The sequence below is a fragment of the Bison bison genome, unplaced genomic scaffold (genome assembly GCF_000754665.1).
Source record: "Bison bison bison isolate TAMUID 2011002044 unplaced genomic scaffold, Bison_UMD1.0 scf7180017864461, whole genome shotgun sequence".
In the NCBI taxonomy this organism is placed as follows: domain Eukaryota; kingdom Metazoa; phylum Chordata; class Mammalia; order Artiodactyla; family Bovidae; genus Bison; species Bison bison.
This window is the reverse complement of record NW_011495023.1, coordinates 2028520-2047462: the sequence shown is the minus strand read 5'-3', so window position 1 is coordinate 2047462 and position 18943 is coordinate 2028520. Positions and strand designations below refer to the sequence as shown.

The window sequence follows — 18943 nt, the reverse complement described above, 5'->3', positions numbered from 1 at the left end:
ATTCATGAACAAAATCACTGTTGTCATTCCTTTGTACTTTTGCCAATGTAATTTCTATTCTTTACAATCTAATTTTAACAAGCTATGCTGAATGCAAAGATAAGGTAAAAGCTACTTTTGTGTTAGTGATCAAACCTGAGCTTAGGTTAATACTCAGGTTATCAACTGCAGTTAAATTACACTTCGAACTTGGCCTGTGGCTCATCTAGTTTCAAGAACAAACAACTCATTCCTACACAGAATTTCCACAGCCTGCAAATGTTGTATTCAGCAATAGCAGAACAATACGTGAATACTTCTGAGACCACATTCCTAGTTCTTTTAAGTAACTCATTTGTGGGACTTCCTGTGGAAGTAGTCCAGTGGTTAAGACTTCCAACGTAGGGGGTGAGGGTTCAATCCCTGGGCAGGAAGCTAAGATCCCACATGCCTCGTGGCAAAAAAACCAAAGCATAAAACAAAAACAATACTGTAACAAATTCAATAAAGACATTAAAAATCGTCCACATCAAAAAAAAAATCTTTAAAGAAAAAAAGTAAAAAATAACTCATTTGCTAAAATAGGCCTGTTCACAGGTAAGATTAAAGTCTAGGTTAAAAAGTGAATGATTCCGTGGAATAAATGTTGCTAAAGTAGACTTTTAAATGCCAGATACAATTTGGGCATAGAAAACAGATATAAAGTCCGTGTCTGGGAGGGAAAAAAAGAGTAGGCAGAGGCTGTGCTGTAAAAGGTAAGGAGGGTTTGGGCTGAGCTGGGGTAGCTTAGATCTAAGAAAGAAGAAAGATGCTGGGGGGCAGTGGGGGCTTGTGTCAAAAGCCAGAGAAAGGCTCAGGCATCGGGGCCAGGCTGAGCAGTCAGAAAAAAACCTCTGGAATTGACTCTTGTGGCACCAAAATTCCCCTGCACAAGCTGAGTCCCATTATATCAGGTGGGCCTATTATTCCTATGACGGTTTACGGGGAAGCCGACGAACTTTTGGGCCAACCTTATATTGGAGGCAATAGGAGCTCAGAGCCCAAGGCCCACCCTTCCCACCTCACAGATGAGGAACTGTAGGTGCAGAAAGATGAAACACACCAGCCCACAGGTACTTGGAGGCTGTCATTTCTAGAACTCAGGATCACTGTGGGTTCCCAGAGGTACTCCATGCAGAGGACATGCCACCCACCGAGTGAGTCATCATAGGGAACTGTGAGCGTGATAACAGGGGACGGACTGGCTCAAAAGAGAACAAGCGGAGGGCATGATCAGCTGACCCTTCTTCCTTGGCCCTACGTCATCATTCCCCCGCCCAGCCTGGGAAACTCTGTTCTCTGGATGCAGAGGAACCGGAGATGTGGGAGTGAGGGGGTGCTATGGCTTTCCTGACCAGAGATGTAACAGAAACATCCAGAAACACCCCCAGAGAACTCATGGAAGTTCAGGGCATCAGGAGCCAGAAGGAATGTGAAACTAGCCGTGGTGGCCGGCGTGTTTGCTGTCCTAGGGGCGTACATGCCCCTGCTACTTCTCTGTCCCTTCCCTCTGACACTCACTTATGGTGACACACAGCTTTAAGAAATGCTCAGGAAGCACTGTTATGGTGAGAGCCAGGGGAGCTGCTAAAACCCCTCCCTGTCTGCTTCAGGAAACACCTTGGGCTGCCTCGGTCTGTCTTCTCTCTAGGATCACATCTTTACGTGGCTGCTCAAAGGCACAGCGCTTGCTTTTTACCTGGTGACGTGGACAAACATATCTACACTACTCCGCACGGGATGCATCCCGTGCGGCCCTCCCTCATGGAGAAGTTCAAGTTCTCCATCTCCCCCAGCAAGCCTGCTGTGAAGTTAGCATGTGCATTTATTGGGGTTGCCAGCTGGAACGAAAGAAGGCTTTAAATTATTTGTGTGAAATTTATGTAAAGGTGGTTTGGATGTGAGCCCAGATATGAATATACAATAGACAAAGTTTACAGAGTTATGACACAACATTCCAAGAGTTGTGGGGATGTCAGAATATACTAGCGATCTGGACTATGCCTGCAAGGTTCAGACGCTGGATGCCTCTAACTCGAAAACAGATGGTGGAGATGGCTGTGAGACAGAAAGAAGAGCTTCCGGTCAAGCTGTACCTCTGCATATTTTTTGAGATGTAGCTAAAGCTACTCGTGTGTAGAAATTCTAGGCTTTTCAAAGTAGTGGTTTTTAGAGGAAAAATGTAAGCTTGATACCCACTACCCAGGAAAATAAAGGGTTTACTGTCTCAAGGAAAAGTATAAGTGTGCATATATCTGATTAAGTTAGAGCTTTTCCTGGGCAGCTGACTCAGTTCTTCGGTGCTAGGTGAACACGTGGAGAAGGATGTCCATCGGCCAATTCAATTCGGCAAATATTAATTGAGCAGCTGCTACAGGCAAAGCACCATGCGAGGTGCTGCCAGGGCTGGGAACCACTCTCAGTCTCCCCTCTGGAACATCTTCTGAACTAGCTGAGTGAATAGTACCAGAATACCAATGAGGTTTTAGTTGCTCAGTCATGCCTGACTCTTTGAGACCCCATGGACTATAGCCCACCAGGCTCCTCTGTCCATGGGATTCTCCAGGCAAGGATACTGGAGTGGTTTGCCATTTCCTTCTCCAGGGGATTGAACCCAAGGATCGAACATAGGCCTCCTGCCCTGCAGGCAGATTCTTTACCAACTGAGCTACCAGAGAAGCTGAATACCAATGATTATGACTAAATATAGAAATTGGAAGGAACATGAGTGATGCACAGATATAGCTCTTGGGAGTGTCAAGGACAGAGAACAAGACCATGTTTAATCAGAAGTGGCTTTCAGAAGGAAGCCTCACTGTGATGGAGCCAGAAGATGAGCCACATATTGATGGGGAGATGGAGGTCTGTGTAGGGCATTAAGCCCTTGCCCATCTGGGAAGGAAACAGCCCATGAAGATGCTTGGGGTAGGAAGGCAGGGGTGAATCTAAAGAACTCCAAGGTGGCCACTTGGGTGGAAGATAAAAGGGAACCAGAGGAGAAAGGCCCGAGGGGTGGTTGAAAGTGACAGGGTTTCATTTCTGGTTGAACTGAACTCTCAACTCAAGGCTGAGAAGCACAGATGAAACAAGAAGAGAATAGGAAATTCTTGATGTTTCTAAACAGAGGGGGAGAAGAAGAGAAGCCCGCTCCTGAGGCTAACCCATTGGCACCAGAGAGAGGTTAGCCAGTGTTAGGATTTGAGAGCTAACCAGAGGAACACAACAGAAAAGACAGATATGGTGGATATTGCAGATATGTGATTTAGAGGCTTTAAACTGATTTGAGGGACAACTAGAAATTAGGAGATGTCCCAGAGTCTCAAGGGTGGATAAGTAGGAAAAGGCAGCAAAGAGTTATTCCCCAGGGAAGGGGTCCACTTTGATGGTTCATTTGGGGCAACAGTCTATCATCCAGGCAATCAGCATCACCCAGAAACAGTTTGAAAGTCTAAGTCCAATGCTTGGGGGCTTCCCAGGTGGTACAGTGGTAAAGAACCCCCTTGCCAAGGCAGGAATCGCAGAAGACACAGGTTCTATCCCTGGGTCGGGAAGTTCCCCTGGAGTAGGAAATGGCAACCCACTCCAGTATTCTTGCCTGGAAAATTACATGGACAGAGGAGTCTGGTGGGCTACCGTTCATGGTCTCAAAAAGAATTGGACACGAATGAGCACACAGCACACACACATAATGCTTTAGGCCAAATCGAGGTGGACAGAAATCTTGGTATAATCTGAGCTGAGTGGCTCAAAAAGGCAACTTGGGGAGAAGGTATTTGGGGTCAAGTCTAAACCTTGGCAAAGGCCTGTATTCAAATGTTGGAAGATAAAGAGAAACTAGCCACAATGGGAAGTGGCCAGAGAAGTGACAATGAAACCAAGATGGTGCAGGGCTATGAGACTCGGGAGAGAAGAAAGATCCGAGGTTCTGGATCATGTTATGAAAAGGGTGAAGAAATCTGAACCAAGAAAAGGCCAGTGGTTTGTGGCATGAGACTAGTTATTGGGACCTAAGATTTGAGCAAAAAATTCAGTCAAATGGAGGGGAGAGGAATTAGGCTGGAAAGGGTTTAAGGAGAAAGTGGAGTTCTGGGGTGTAGACACCACATTCAAAGCCCTTGGCAGTCATAGGAAAGAGAGGCGAAAGTTTTCTTTGAGGGGTAACAGGTTCAAGAAGTGTTTCTTTTACTCATGAGTAGAAAGTCCTACAGAATCTATTGGACCCGGGCGGTCTACATGGTCCCACAAGAAGGGAAGCAAAGCCCTTCTGTTGGACTCCCAGCCAAACACAGCTGTGGTCATTTCAAAGGAAAACAGGGCTGGGGGACCCAGAGAGGCTGCATTTTATCACATACGAGCATTCTTGAGGGCGGAGTGGGCCGAAGAGACCAACACAGTCATCTCTTCTCAGCCGCTATCCTAAGCGCCTTCCTGTGGATGGGCTTTTTCTCGAGGCTACTGAGAACTCCCTCACTTTTGAGAAATCTGTCCTAATCCGACATGGTGGTAAGAGACGGTAAAATGAAAGGGCGGAGGCTGCTAGAAACCAAGGGAAAGTGGGGATGGTGGGAGGGACCGTCAATTTTAAAGCATGGTTTTCCCTGCTGCTTTTCTGTATGAATTTATAATACAAAATCCATGTAGTTCCCTACTCTTGGACCAAACCATATGGGCACTATTTTTTTTCTCTGATTGGGAGGAAGGGACAGCCCTGTTGTAACAATCACCATGACACTGGCTCTTGTCTTAAAGGAAAGGCTGATCTCCTATTGGATTGTATTGAATATATTGGGGTCGCTAAAAAGTTCATTTGAGTAACAGTTTATGGGAAAACCCCAAATGAATGGTTTGGCCAACCCAATGTTTATAAGTTTTCCAAAGGCACACCTGAGCAAATAATGACTTTTTAAAGGCTATGAAAGCTTTTATCTAGTTTGTGACAATGAGCATCTTCCTTGAACTTCCCAGAAACCCACCTAGATTTTTATTTTCACCTTTAATTAAAAAAAAAAATTTTATTGGAGTACTGCTGCTAAGTCGCTTCAGTCGTGTCCGACTCTGTGTGACCCCATAGACGGCAGCCCACCAGGCTCCCCCGTCCCTGGGATTCTCCAGGCAAGAACACTGGAGTGGCTTGCCATTTCCTTCTCCAATGCATGAAAGTGAAAAGTGAAAGTGAAGTCGCTCAGTCGTGTTCGACTCTTATCGACTCCATGGACTGCAGCCTACCAGGCTTCTCCGTCCGTGGGATTTTCCAGGCAAGAGTACTGGAGTGGGGTGCCATTGCCTTCTCCATTATTGGAGTACAGTTGATTTAAAATGTTTTAAGTTTCTGCTGTACAGCAAGGTGATCATTTATACATATATGTATGTCTACGCTTTAAAAAAATTTTTTTCCAGTATAGATCAGTACAGAGTATTGAGAAGAGTACCCTGTGCTATATAGTAGGGCCTTATTATCTATTTTATCCATAGTAGTGTAGATTTTTAGAAGACTGCAATTATGACACATTTAACCAGCCAACTCACTGTAAGAACATTCAGAAATTCTTGTTGGCTGAATACACGCTGAGCGTGAGATACCATCTCTATTGTGGAGATGCGCCCTGTTCTTGAAATATTTATAAGTGTCTCCTCCCAAGGATGCAGACTTTATTGTTTACAGTCTGAACTTATTTTAAGGAACAAAACCTGCAGATGCACTTCCCGTTAGAGTAATACCTAGGCTTTATTTAACATATCTCTCTTGTATTCCTAAGATATTTCCACCTACATTATCTCATCCATGCTGTGTTACTGAGTTTGGTAGAGGAAGGAAAGCATTTTGTTTTCTTCAGAAAGAGAAGGAAAAAGATTAGTTGAAGCTGTGTCTAGGTCCACACAGACAATGATGTCGTTCTGTCTTCCTGAGCCATAGTGATTAACACTGTCGAAACCATCATATTAATGGTGGTATAACCAAGCCATTAATAGACTACAACCTGGCCCATAGGACCTGTGTCCTGTCTCACAGATGGGAATGCATGGCAGAGGGCAATTATAACCCATGTCTCTAATTTTCACGAGAACACTTTTTCATAGGGAGCTGCTAACATGGTCCCCTGACAATCAGAAATCCCCAGCTCATGTTAATGAACTAACACACACAAGGTATGATGCTAACACAGCTACAGAAGGAGGTGAGGAGGTGTCCTACAGGACTGACCCGATATAGCCTAATGGTTACTCAGCAGTGACCCTAGCCAGGAACAAAGAAATTGGCACTGGAATAAAAAGTAAGGAAAATGCAGACTTTTTTCCTTGACGGGAACAAAAGGAAAATTCTAATCAGTGCTAACCCCACCTCCCACTTCCCTTAGCGCAGTGTCAACAACCTTCACTGAAAAATCAAATTATGGGCTACCCCTTGTAGGCGTCACGACACCTGAAAAACAAAATAATCCTGAATCAGACCAAGTCAACCTAGTGTTACCAAGTTGTTCTGGGGTTCCGCATCCTTCATTTTCTTTGAGTCAAGAGTGTGTTCTTTTGTCTTTAAATTTAGTACTTCTAATTTTTAAAGCTGTCTGGCCAAGACTAAGATTTTGACTACATCTTAGGTTTTACCATTCCATTTCACTGACCAAGGGCATCATACACAATAGCTGACCAGCTCACAGCATCTAGTGGCTGGAGAGTCAGATGGGGAGTTGGAATCGTGACTACACTGACTTGCCTTTGCCTGCTCTGGCTATTCTAAAGAAATATAAGAACTTGAATGGAGAGACATTTAGCATCCTCTTTCAGATGGGACAGGTCAAGCTCTCCATGACACGTCAATCTATCACAGAAGCAACAAGCCATCACCTCCAACCTGGCCGGCTGTTTGTACAAGTATCTGAACAGATAAAAACAAAATACTCTGGAGCGTCTGTTTTTTCTCAAAAAACACTGTTCTGTTTCTCAGAGGAACCCAGTGCCTTGAGCAAACATTCTCTCTTTAACCCTTTCAGTATATCACTGCGGCCAACACAAGTATTGAAATCTGACAACAGGGAAGCTTTGGGAAAGCAAAACTTTTCCACTATTCGCCTGAGATGAAGCAAATGAGGGGAGTTTGGAAGAGAACCCAGTCTTCTTCCTCCTGGGCTTGTAAGGATCTGGTATACAGCTGGTATATATATCCTATGTCCCTCGAACCAACTGTATAAATGGAAACTTTGTGCTGCCTGGTTTCCAGGCTTCAAATAAATGTTATATTTATGTGTGTTTTATGTTTTCAAATTTCGTCAACCAAAGGACCCAGAATTTAGATATTACCCTTCCCCACTCCACTGTGAGTTTTATTGCTAAGTTAAGACAAGTTTTGACTCAGTGGAAAGATTGTCAATTGGTTGGAAGTTTCTGTGCACAAGGCTTCACTTAATCTGAACTAAGTGTTTAAAAATTAAGTCCTTCAGAATTAACTGGTTTGTATTTAAACTTTTGGGTGTGTCATGGAAGAAAATGAAAGCTAAGTAAAAAATAATCTAGTAATTTTCATGTGAATTTTCTCATTCTAAAAGTATATCCCAAGTCCCTTTGATCACAAAGATGGAAAGGTATTTGGGGCAGCAGCTGAGCATTTGGGCTCAGTTAATCTAACTTCCCTAAGCACCAGTAGTATCATCTGCAAAATGGGTATACAAAGATTGAGACAGGGACTTCCCTAGTGGTCCAATAGTTAAGACTTTACCTTCCAATGGATGGGGTGTGAGTTTGACCCCTGGTAGGGGAGCTAGGATCCCACATGCCTCCTAGGCAAAAAACCAAAACAGAAATAATATTGTAACAAATTCAATAAAGACTTTTAAAATGGTACATATCAAAAAAAAAAAAAAAGTCTTAAAAAAAAGATTAAGTGAGATGAAGCCTAGGGTGTTTAGAAAGCTTATGGCAGCCACAGAAGACCCAACAACAAGAACATGATGACTCCTTTGTAAACACTCTACTGATTATTTAAAGGAGAAAAAAACATGTTGCACATAAATATGATACAAGATGTGTACAATACAGACCTGGGCTTGATGAGGAGAAAAACTATTTTAGAAGCAACGGAATGGCCAGAAGCCAGTTTTGTTTTGTTTTGTTTTGTTTCTGTCTGTGCTGCTGCAAAATTGAGTAGAATTCTGAATGAAAGCAGTTCATTTCTAAGCTATCTGTAAATACTAAGTGATTTCAACCATAAGCCATCATGGTGTGTTTGGCGCGCTTCACAGCCAGTCTGAGAGCTACCTCGACCTCTTCTCATCCTAACTGACCTGGATACTGGACACAGTTCAATTAACCAGAGAAGAGCAGGGAAATTTTTCTTTGGAGGGGCTATGTTCTGCCAACTTACTGACTCCTACAATCAGGATTGATTACAAACAGCCAATTAAGACGCATTTGGAACCTGATCTGAACACTAATCTTGTCTCTTATTTTTCTTTAGGCTTAATGATCAGCCTTGATGAATCCTACAATGGCCATTAGTTAAGTTCATTTTATAGCCTTCCTCGCAAGCACACACACGCATATGTTTGTGTGTGTGCTTCTGCCGAAGGATGTCAGCATGCATGCAAGTATCAAGTTTTATGCTGGAAGGGAAGGAGCTGAGAATACGCATGCTGGTTAAAGGCATATGTCTCCCTTGGATCGATTCTGAAGTGCCTCCTCCTCAAAGTGAGATCTGGTTGGAAATGCCATGCACATGTTGATTCAATTTGATAAGATTTCAACTAATCTTCTCTTTTAGCTTCTCATAAAGGTTGCTTCTTTCGAATTACAGAAACGCCCTCCCCACCCCCGGACAACCTAGTAATACTAAAAATTCATTATGATCCAATGTGATTGCTCATAGGAAGAAATAATAAAGGAAATTAATTTTATTAAACACGTGGGGTTCTGTTCAAATTAAATCACTGCTAATGGAGAAAGAAATCAAAAGGCAGAAAGTAGATAATTATCTGCCTGTGCAGCAAACAAGGATGCTGCAGGTGGTAGCAACAACCCTGACCTCCACTGTTCTGAGAAGAGTTCATTTTTTACCCATTCAAGAGTATTTTAATTGAATTTAGTTTGGTGGTGGTGCCTCTCATATTGCCCATATTGGGAAGTTACTTGAGACCGAAATCAACAATGAAAAGATGAGGGAAAATAAAGCAAAGAAAGATCATTCTGAATTTCCCTTGCATAAAAATCAGGCTCCAGACCAACAGTTTTGTGCTTCTTTGAACATAACCATAGTAAAGCAATAAATATATTTCTATAATTGTCATTAAAAAAATATAAGAAAAATACTTCAGTTGTACTTTCTGATTAGAACAGTACACATTTTTTTTCTATCCCCATTCCAAAGAATATGACTATTTTCAAAGGATGGTACATACAGACTTCAAGACTACTGTTGAGTTTTGTCTGATTTTGAAATTTATAAAAATGGAATTACACAAGTCAGGACAGCAGTTGCCCTTGAGGCCAAAGGTCAGAGACTGACAGTGGACAGAAGGCAACCTCTTACTAAGAAGTTGGAGATGTTTGCTCTGATTCTAAACTGTTTACATGAATATGCTCCCATTGTAAAATTGCATCAAATGTTACTTTGTATATTTTTCTAGATAGAGATTATAATTTAATAGACTTTTATATTTCACAAAGAAAAAAAGAGAAGTACTTTGGCAGAGAATACCCACTGTTTTCCATAAAAATAAGGTCTTTGTTTGATTTGGTCTAAGTGATGCTCAAAAACCCAAGAGTAGGACTAGGGGAAACACCCATGCCTCAGATACAAAAACTCCCTAATCAGGATAAAAAGTACTTTAATGCAATTCTAAAAATGAAAATTAATACAAAAATCTATGCCAAACAAAGCAAATATCAAGCAAAAAATATTACTTAGGGAAACCAAAAATGGAACTTAGAGTTCCCTATAAATGACAAAGTGACCATTGTATAATTACATTTTCAGGAATAATCAGATTTGAGGAACTAAGGGCAGATTAATTTTCCTTCAGTGAGTTTATATTCTATGAAAATAAATGGTGTTTCAAAGTTTATAACAACTTAGGAAATTTTAAAAGTAGTGTCAAAGATACAATGTGTGATTTATTCCAACAAAGCCCCAAACTTGAATATCATCACTATTTAATTAAGTTCTATTGTGTCTAAATTTCATATGAAGTTACTAGAGTAAAATCTTCCTTTGACTGTGTTGAATTAAGAAAAAGACACTGAATTATTGACTACAGAAGAGAGAGACTACAAATCTAAACTGGATATAGAAAAGCTTCTATGGGTAATAATTAGTCTGGTGTCTTGATGCAACCCTACAAAACAGCCCTGACAAATCAGGCAATGAAGTCAGGAACTTGTCACTCAGAAGACCTCACTTCTCGCCCATCACCGCCACTTTTTCAGGCTCTCTTTCTGGAGATTCACATTCATTTTCTTAATGTTTTTAACCCAATGTCTGTGAAATTTTTATTGCTCCCCAGATGACGACATCTGATCTGAATGTAACCACACACCTCTTTGCTCAGCAGTATTTGTCACAAACCATTATAAATTATCATGCTGATAGTTTGCATTGCTGGGAAACCGGAAAAACGCCATAAATTCTAACTACTGTATCAATGACATTCTTGTTTATTATGCAGATATAAAGTTTTATGAGAGTCAAGATGTCCGCTTTACCACTGAAGGAAACCCCAGTAGAGTAAGACCCAACCAGCTCAATGTGAATACTGAACACCATTTTCAGTGCACAATGAACACTGCTTTCTGACAAACACTCAGCAGGTGGCTTTTTCTTTCTTCTCTGCTTTTGGCTCCACTTTGACACTTCACAAGCATGGAGGAGTTTGCTGGTGCAAAAGAGAGAAATCGGATTCCTCTTTTTCCCTCAACGTCTTCTCCACTCAGAACATTCTCTAGCCTCCTCTGGTATCAACATTACAGTAAAACTAGGCAGTCTATTTAGCTAGAAATCCCAGCACAAGGTTAGCCCCAAGACAGATGCTCTCTGGCCCCATGGATGGACTGATACCACACCTTGTTCAGTGAAAGAATTCAGGAAGTGCCAATATTTTTGATGCTTATTTGCAATGAAACCTGATTCAGGGGTGGCCTACACATAGATGGTTGATTTTTAAAGCTGCCAAACACAACTTGGACATTTTCCTAAAGGAACTATCCCCCCTTGACATCCACTGTAAAAAAACCTTTTTGCAAAGTTAGCATAAGTTAATTATGTACTGGGCCAGACTTGGCATTCTTCACAAGAAAAGTTGTCTGCATTTCACTGCGTGGTTAAAATTATGAGAGGATATCTTCATTTCATGATAAAGAAAACCAAAAAATAAAAAGCAAAATAAAAATATTTTTCCTACCAGAACTTGTCTATTTAATTATTTATTTATCCCTACGCTCTAAGAAACAACTGACTACTTTGGTCTCCAGGATGTTTTTGCCACAAGCAGATGCATGAAGGAATTGATTTCTTGAGCTTTCCCACTGTGAAAGCTGACTATTCAAATACTGACAGTTTCAAGGGAAATGCAGAGTGTATTATATGCAGATGATCCCACTACTGGATCAGTATATTTAGTTTGCCTAGCTTCCTAAATCTGAATGTTCTAATAATCACCAAGTTCTTAAAGATAGCCTAATAATAGAACAACTGCTTCCGAGGGGAGTTTCTAAAGTGAAAGTTTCAGTTTTCAAAGGGCTTTCATGTCCACTACCCTATTTTATCTTACGACATCATGGTACAGCAAGTCCTCCTGACTGGTATTAGATACAGCTGAAACAGGGAGACGTTAAGCATCTCAAATAATACAAACAACTTGTTCTTAACAGACACGATCAGTAGGAGCTTACCAGTTCTCTGAACGCGATGTGTCATCTCAAATACATTTTTGGAAGTTGCTTATTGTAAACAAAAGAATTCCACAGTCCACCCAAACTCTGTCATTTACTATAAATAAAACAAGCCCACAATCCATCAAAACCCCCAAATCTATATTTTTGCACATCCCACATAAACTGAAGTCTATGAATTTCTTCTGACAGGAGTTTCTGGTGCTTTCCATTCCTCTAGAGAATTATAATCCCCTATAGATTTTAAAGCTGTGGACTCTTCTCACAATCTTTACCAAAGGAGAAAAGAATTGTGCCGCATTTGTTGAATTTTCAACTGCAAACTTCAACAATAACTAGGAGTCATGTGGACCCAGGCAGAGAAGATAGTGATGGCAAATGTCCTAAGTTGGTCTTCCTATATCATTTTGGGAATTTCTATTGATAAAATGTCAGGCAGCAACACTTGAAAACAGGGCACAGATATATTCTCCAGGACCATAATCTCCACTGACTACAGCAAGCTAAATATATCAGCCTTCAAGACTGGTCAGGAGATGGCTTCTTCACAGAGAACAAATCCTCACTTACTACAATTAAGAAACCACCTTACTCTGAAGCATTAAAACACAAAACTCACCATCATAATTACAGAAACAGTCTTATTGGCCAGTTTCTTGCTGATATCATTAAAATGGTCCTTTACTCTGAGTTATAGTGATCCCCTTTTCTTATTATCTTTAAAAAACAAAACTAACAAAAAAGCTGCCCCCTGCTCCCACCATGCTCGACCTCACACCATGATATGGCAGATAATTATTTAAGGTCTGCTACGTGCCAGATTCCCTGGAGGGGAAGATTCTCCTGGAGGAGAGCATGGCAGTGTTCTTGCCTGGAGAATCCCATGGACAGAGGAGCCTGGTGGGCTATAGTCCATGGGGTCACACAGAGTCAGATATGACTGAAGCGACTTAGCATGCACACATGTGCCAGATGCTTACAAACACTTTCCATACATTAATTCATGCAACTGGCTTCCCCTTCTTCCACACCTGTGCAGTTGGGTGTTGGAGCCAGCTCACACCAACTCATGAGAATCAAATGTGCACATCTCTTTGCAAATCTGTGCATAGTGACACACTGGGTGGTTTGAAATTGGCCGTGTAGAGAAAATTTTCACTACAGAAATTGGTAAATACCATAGATCCAGACTTGACCCATCCCCTCCTCAAATCCAGTTGCTAACATTGACCAGCACACAACTTCGAATAACTACTCTGAATTCTTTATTATATGACACATGTACATGGTCAAGACTCTCAGATCAGAAATCAGCAAACATGAGTTTCCTGGAATCTAATAGCACCTTATTTTGAGGAATAATGCTATTACTTGAGTGTGTTTTACCAGAGTTTCTTAAAAATATCTCCTATAGCAGCTCCTTGTTGTTGCTTACTCACTAAGTCACTTCCGATTCTTTTGAGACACCATAGACTATAGCCCACCAGGTTACTCTGTCTATGGGATTTCCCAGGCCACGAATACTGGAGTGGGTCACCATTTCCTTCTCCAGGGGATCATCCCAACCCAGGGATCAAACTCAAGTCTCCTGTATTGGCAGACGGATTCTTTAACACTGAACCACCAGGGAAGCCCCCTCTAGCAGTTTAAGTATTGTCAAGATGCAAAAACATAACACAAAACAAAATAAATGAAATGGAAAATAAATCTTCAGGTTGTCTCGCAATAGACATTGTAAAAACCACCATACAGAATATTGGCTTAAAAAAAGGAGAGAGAATGAATTTCCCATTTCCAAGAAGTTACTGGAACACTTTATTAATGGCAGCTTTCACACAAGATTAAAAAGTCAATATAATGCCCTGAAGCACTTCTGAATCACAGAACAAAGATTAAATTGAAATTGGCATAATTTTACTGTAGTGTCTGCTGATTATTTGGAAATTGATCAACAGCACATGAATGTATGCTAATTCTCCAGGCACCAGATGTTGAATTAACCAGATGATGTCATTTCCCTGGCCATGAAAAACTAGTTTACCCCCAGAATCCAACAGGTTCTGGAGGACTTCCGACAGGTGGGAACATTTTCATACTATTCTGTTCTTCTCTACAAGGGTTATTATGTGTTTGTAAAGAAAATATTTTAAATAATGAATCTGCCTGCATAATAATGTTATCCAATGGAAATAGTAGCCTACACTGTATATAGTTATATCAAACAGACTGATTTTAAAACTTGGGAAAACCTATCAGTCCTTGAGAAACACTTTAGAAGTGAGATTAAAATGTCTAAACGTCATTAGAGGTTGATATTCAGGCTCAGGTCTCTGGAGAATACACAGCATGGTAGAACCGGATGAGGTGGACATGACAGAGCCAGGTGGTCTGCTGGATGTCCAGTGAGGAAAGCAAATTTGGACCCGCGTGAACTGCTGCCTGCATTGTTAAAACATACCTTCCAACTGTGGAAAGCAAAACTTACGCACAATTCTTTCATACAAAGTGATGATTTATAATTTATTCTGTTTCTCTACTGATAATGTTTTTATAGTAATGAAACCTGGCAAAAATTGATTATTAGTAACTTAACCATTGAAAGAGATAGGAAGGCTAAAGCACATGAACAAACATCATATTATTGTGAATTAACAATTTTTTAGCATTTTTCATAAGAGACTTGTGATCATTAATCTACTATAAAAGTCCTTCATTAGACTTACTCTGTATGCCGTGTTTTTTTTTTTCCCCCACTGACAATTTGCTTTGGTGATGTTAAACTCAGTAAGATAAACACAGTTCTTCAATCACAAAATATGCCCCAGATTTGTTCAAAAAAACCCCAACCTCACTGTCTGCCAGTGCACTGCATGTTAGAGACTCACAATATTTAATAAAAAGCAAGAGGTTGGGTTTCTAATTCTTCGCCTTTCCAGGAAAAAAAGAAACCTAAATACACTTTTCTTAACACAAGTTCCCCAACCAAAAGTGCTAACAAGAAAAAGACTATGAGAGATTACACATTTAAATATAATCTCCCTGGTTTAGGGAACTCAGAAATCACTTAACATAATTTAATTTCCATACCATTGACACACGATCTGGCCTAGATCGGAATTCCTCCTGGATCCATTTACGTCTTAGACGGTTCAGACTCCCCCCACCCATAACACCCGCGCCCACTAGATGGTGCTGTGGTGCCCTGTTCAAACATTTTCACTTACTTGCAGTCTCTGTCTTCCAAATCGAAGTGAGGGTTGAAGTTAATCATGATTCTCTGGTATGGGTCCGGAGCCTGAATCAGCCATTCACATTTTTCACTTGGGTGATAAGAGTGAGGATAACCAGGAGATGTAAGGTACCCGGGGCTTTCAATTTTTATAGTATCGCCACACTTATCTGCAATAAAATTAACATTTTAGTACTAGATGGTTCCCTGTACAACCAGTTAGGTATTCTACTTTTACGTATCAATGGCAGTTTATTAAACATTCCATAAGTTTTTAAGGGGAGCTCCAAGAGGTGCCTGCAGGTCCTTCAGGTGGCGCTGATAGCAACACGCCTCCAAAGAAGGCTCTTTGATCTCAGGAAGTTGGTTCAGGAGGACTTAGAGCTGAAAGGGCTCCATCCCCACCTCCCACAAAGTTCCCTCCCAAGAAAAAGGTCTTCCAGCATTAAAAACATTAAGTCCTCAATAGATGTTAACATGGTCCCCAGGGAGCTTCTGCTAGACTTAATTATACCCCCAGAAGTGTAATCACATTAAGTAGCAAGTTCTAAGTGAAGGCGACTAAAAGATGCCATTCGACCCCTTGTGTTGCTGTTTGATGATAAGCCTGGTCTGTGTCATTGATCAGTGGGGATTGTCATCCAGGACTTCAACTGGCTTAAAGCCAAACCGTTTTTGTTGTTGTCTTATCTGCCTGTAAATCTAAGTGATTTTGAGTTATCTCTGGTCTTTGAGATCCAGAGCATCAGGGAACAAAGTAGATGTGGTGAAGCAGAAATAATTCAGCTCTACTGCTCCGAGGAAAGTTGCTCAGTTTTGGAGACCAGATCAAAGTAACTGGCAGAAAGAAAAATAAATAGCTACACAGATTAATTCTAATTACCTACATGTTGGAAAAAACTCGCCCACATGGAGGTCTGGGTATCACAGATGGTGAGCTACACCCTCACATTTTAGAAAAGGTGAGCTAACTACTTTTGACCTTCCTTTCAAAAAAAAAAAAAAAAACCCAAACCTGAAGTGATTCACTGAGAGCCAAAGAAACCAGTCTTTGGGCAGCTTTATTGTTCAGTACGGACCCTCACTGTCACTTTTTATGATGGATTTCATATTAGAGAGTCTCAGCCTGAAAGGCTGCCACATTTATTGATGCTTAATTTTGAGCAATAAAAATTCGGTGCATAAGCTATATTAAGAGGAACAGGTATGAAAGCAGTGAAACATATAAGCCTATCAATCACAAATTTTCAGTAATGGTATATATAGATTTTAATATTGCATCTAATAGATTCCCTGTGGAAAAAGAATGGCATTCTTTGCTCTCAGCATGAATTTATAAATCTACAGAATTTTATTACAGGAAAACCAGGTCAAATGGAAATAAAAGATGAAGTGCACATCAAAAATGCATAAAGCTACATGCATTACAGAAATCATTTCCCATAAATTAAAAGAGAAGACAATATAAATTACTTTGTTTTTCTCAGTTGCTAGATGTTTCTGACTTTGTTTCTTAGACTGTTGGGGGGGTGGGGATAGCCTTATAAGGGTTTCCTTTGCCTTAGCTTTTAGAAGCTTAAGGTTTGCCAAGAAGAAATCGTGTTGTAACTGGAGTTCAGAATCTCAGCTAATGATCATACTGGACTCTGTTATGTTATTCTGCAGAGGCTCTTGCATTATTTTAAATGTGCAGGAAACTTGGAAAGCAACCCCATCTCATTAAGTCTCCTCCAGCTCTGTACAAACATCATGGCAGTGTCTGGCATCTGTTAAGGAGTGAAATAAAACAGCACTGCTTGTAGCCACTCGACAGAGTCACTTCAGAAGACATTTAGGTGGACTCAGTACCACACCAGAGCTCTTTAATCTGTGACTTCTGAGAAAGTGACAGTGTAATAAGATAATGTGGACTCCTAGACTCCCTGGCTCTGTTAAATCTCTCTAACACTTGATTAAGAACGAGCAGTTTCTAATGATTCTGGACCATTAGTCCTAAATAAGGTTAATGAATTAATTTAGCAGACACTGGTACTCCAAGGAGGTGGACATGGCTGGGAAAGGTCTGCTGAGCTAGAGGCATTAACTGGCTTTGGTCACTGTTAAGTATAGCAACATAGGTTTAACCAGTCAAGTCATTGACTGCAGCTTAGGGTCTCAGCATTCCCCAGATTTCTGCTAAGAAAACTGGGAAGTATGTATATCTCTCATGTATGTATATACACACACACATGCACACACACACACACAGACATACATATGGAGTTCACAGCCTAAAGTCTGAAAGCTATTGGCATTGGATTTCAAATCCATCCTATGAACACCCGCCACCGTGGAAGCAGATGTTGGGTTACTGTAATTTCTAAAGTCTAACCACTGGAGCTCTTTCAATTGGAGGTGAGTGTTATTTCATTCTCTGCCAGACTAGAGAAGGATGCCATCGTCTGAGGTTCATTAATAAATTGAACTCTACATTCACAATTGTGTGTGTTTTGCTTCCAAGCATATCTTTTAGAACACTGCTTGGTAGCTGCTCGGGAAATCTATTGCTTCAATCACGAAACCTCTAAAAAGCATATTAGAGAGATTAACGCCCATCATAAAGATGTGATTTAAATTCCTCTCGGTATGAACTCCTCCACTTGTGGTCTCTTATTAAAACAATATACCACCGGTAAGTAGCGGATGGGCTCTCGTTCTAATTACTCTGATTGAAATCTAAGCCAGGCTAAAGTAAATATTTGATAATTAGTTAATAATAATTGCTGAAGACTTACTGTAAAGATAATGTCACCCGCCCCCTTGCTTCCACCTACTTTACAGTGTAAGTCGAACATGCCTACAACCAGATCCCATTTTAAAACACACTATTTACGTTACAGGATACTGCTTCTAACCCAGCACGGTCTTCCATTTACTTAACACTGAGAGGTTTTAAAAGCTAAGTGGAAGCTGCAACTAGGTTAGGGGATTTTCACATATCCTGGTGCCTTACAGCGTGTGTATCAGATTCCTTTATTGACGCGATATAACTTTCATTCATACTCCAGACGGAGCAGGGCTGGTTTGGAAAAGCGGAGGAGGGACTAACACCCACCCGCAAACCGCTATCTCCTGCGGGCACCCACCACAGGAATCAGTTCGGGGGAGCTGTCGGAGAATCAGGAAGTGCTCCCGGTAAAGTGTTCATTAACTTTCAACAGCCATCATATTTTTGAAAGGGAGTCTCCTCTAATTGCCTTGGGGAGGAAACATTATTAAGATAATTGGTGCGCTGATCTGGGAAGGTAGGGCGCTCTGCCTTGTAGCAGAGGTGGGAAATACCCCATGGCCAAACAACCAACTTCAGGAGGGAGTCAGAGGACGTGAAATCTCCCTGCCCTACCTACAACGACTGATCTTACTTCTTTATTTCTCCGTCTGGCTAAAAGTTTCCTTCACCGGGAGGCGGCTCTCCCCGGTAGGTCCCGGCAGCTGGGCGCGGGCAGCCGGGAACCGGGTTCACCCCCGCGGCCGCGCGCCTCCGCCTGTCACTTACCGTTGCGAAAAGCGCCGGCCGCGCCGAGGACCAGGGCTAACGCGGCGCACAGGAGCTGCAGCCCCTTCTCCATCCTCCCTTCGCCGGGTCTCCGGGGCGAACGCGGGAGAACCGAACGTGCGGGGAAAACAGAGCACCGGGGCGATCTCCACGATCCGGAGCGCTTTCACTCCTCCCGGAGCTGTAAAATCCTCAGACCGTTTTGGAGAAAGAAAAGCGGCGAGGCAATGCCTTGATCCGAGAGAAACGCTCCTCTTTTTGTGTCTCAAGTCGCCTGCATCCTGTCA

General features: G+C 41.5%; 1 protein-coding gene across 4 annotated transcripts in view; it reads right to left on the bottom strand.

Annotated features, from left to right (window-relative positions):
- The window catches only part of NRP1 (neuropilin 1), a 146965-nt gene extending 128028 nt beyond the window's left edge, over positions 1 to 18937 (bottom strand). For all 4 annotated transcript variants that reach the window (XM_010859885.1, XM_010859886.1, XM_010859887.1 and 1 more), the window contains exons 1-2: positions 18657 to 18937; positions 15117 to 15291 (exon numbers count right to left, since the gene is read on the bottom strand). In XM_010859885.1, the coding sequence (XP_010858187.1) occupies positions 15117 to 15291; positions 18657 to 18729 (248 nt within the window). In that variant the 5' untranslated portion in view covers positions 18730 to 18937. The remainder of the gene's footprint in view (positions 1 to 15116; positions 15292 to 18656) is intronic.
- Positions 18938 to 18943: the final 6 nt, after the last annotated feature.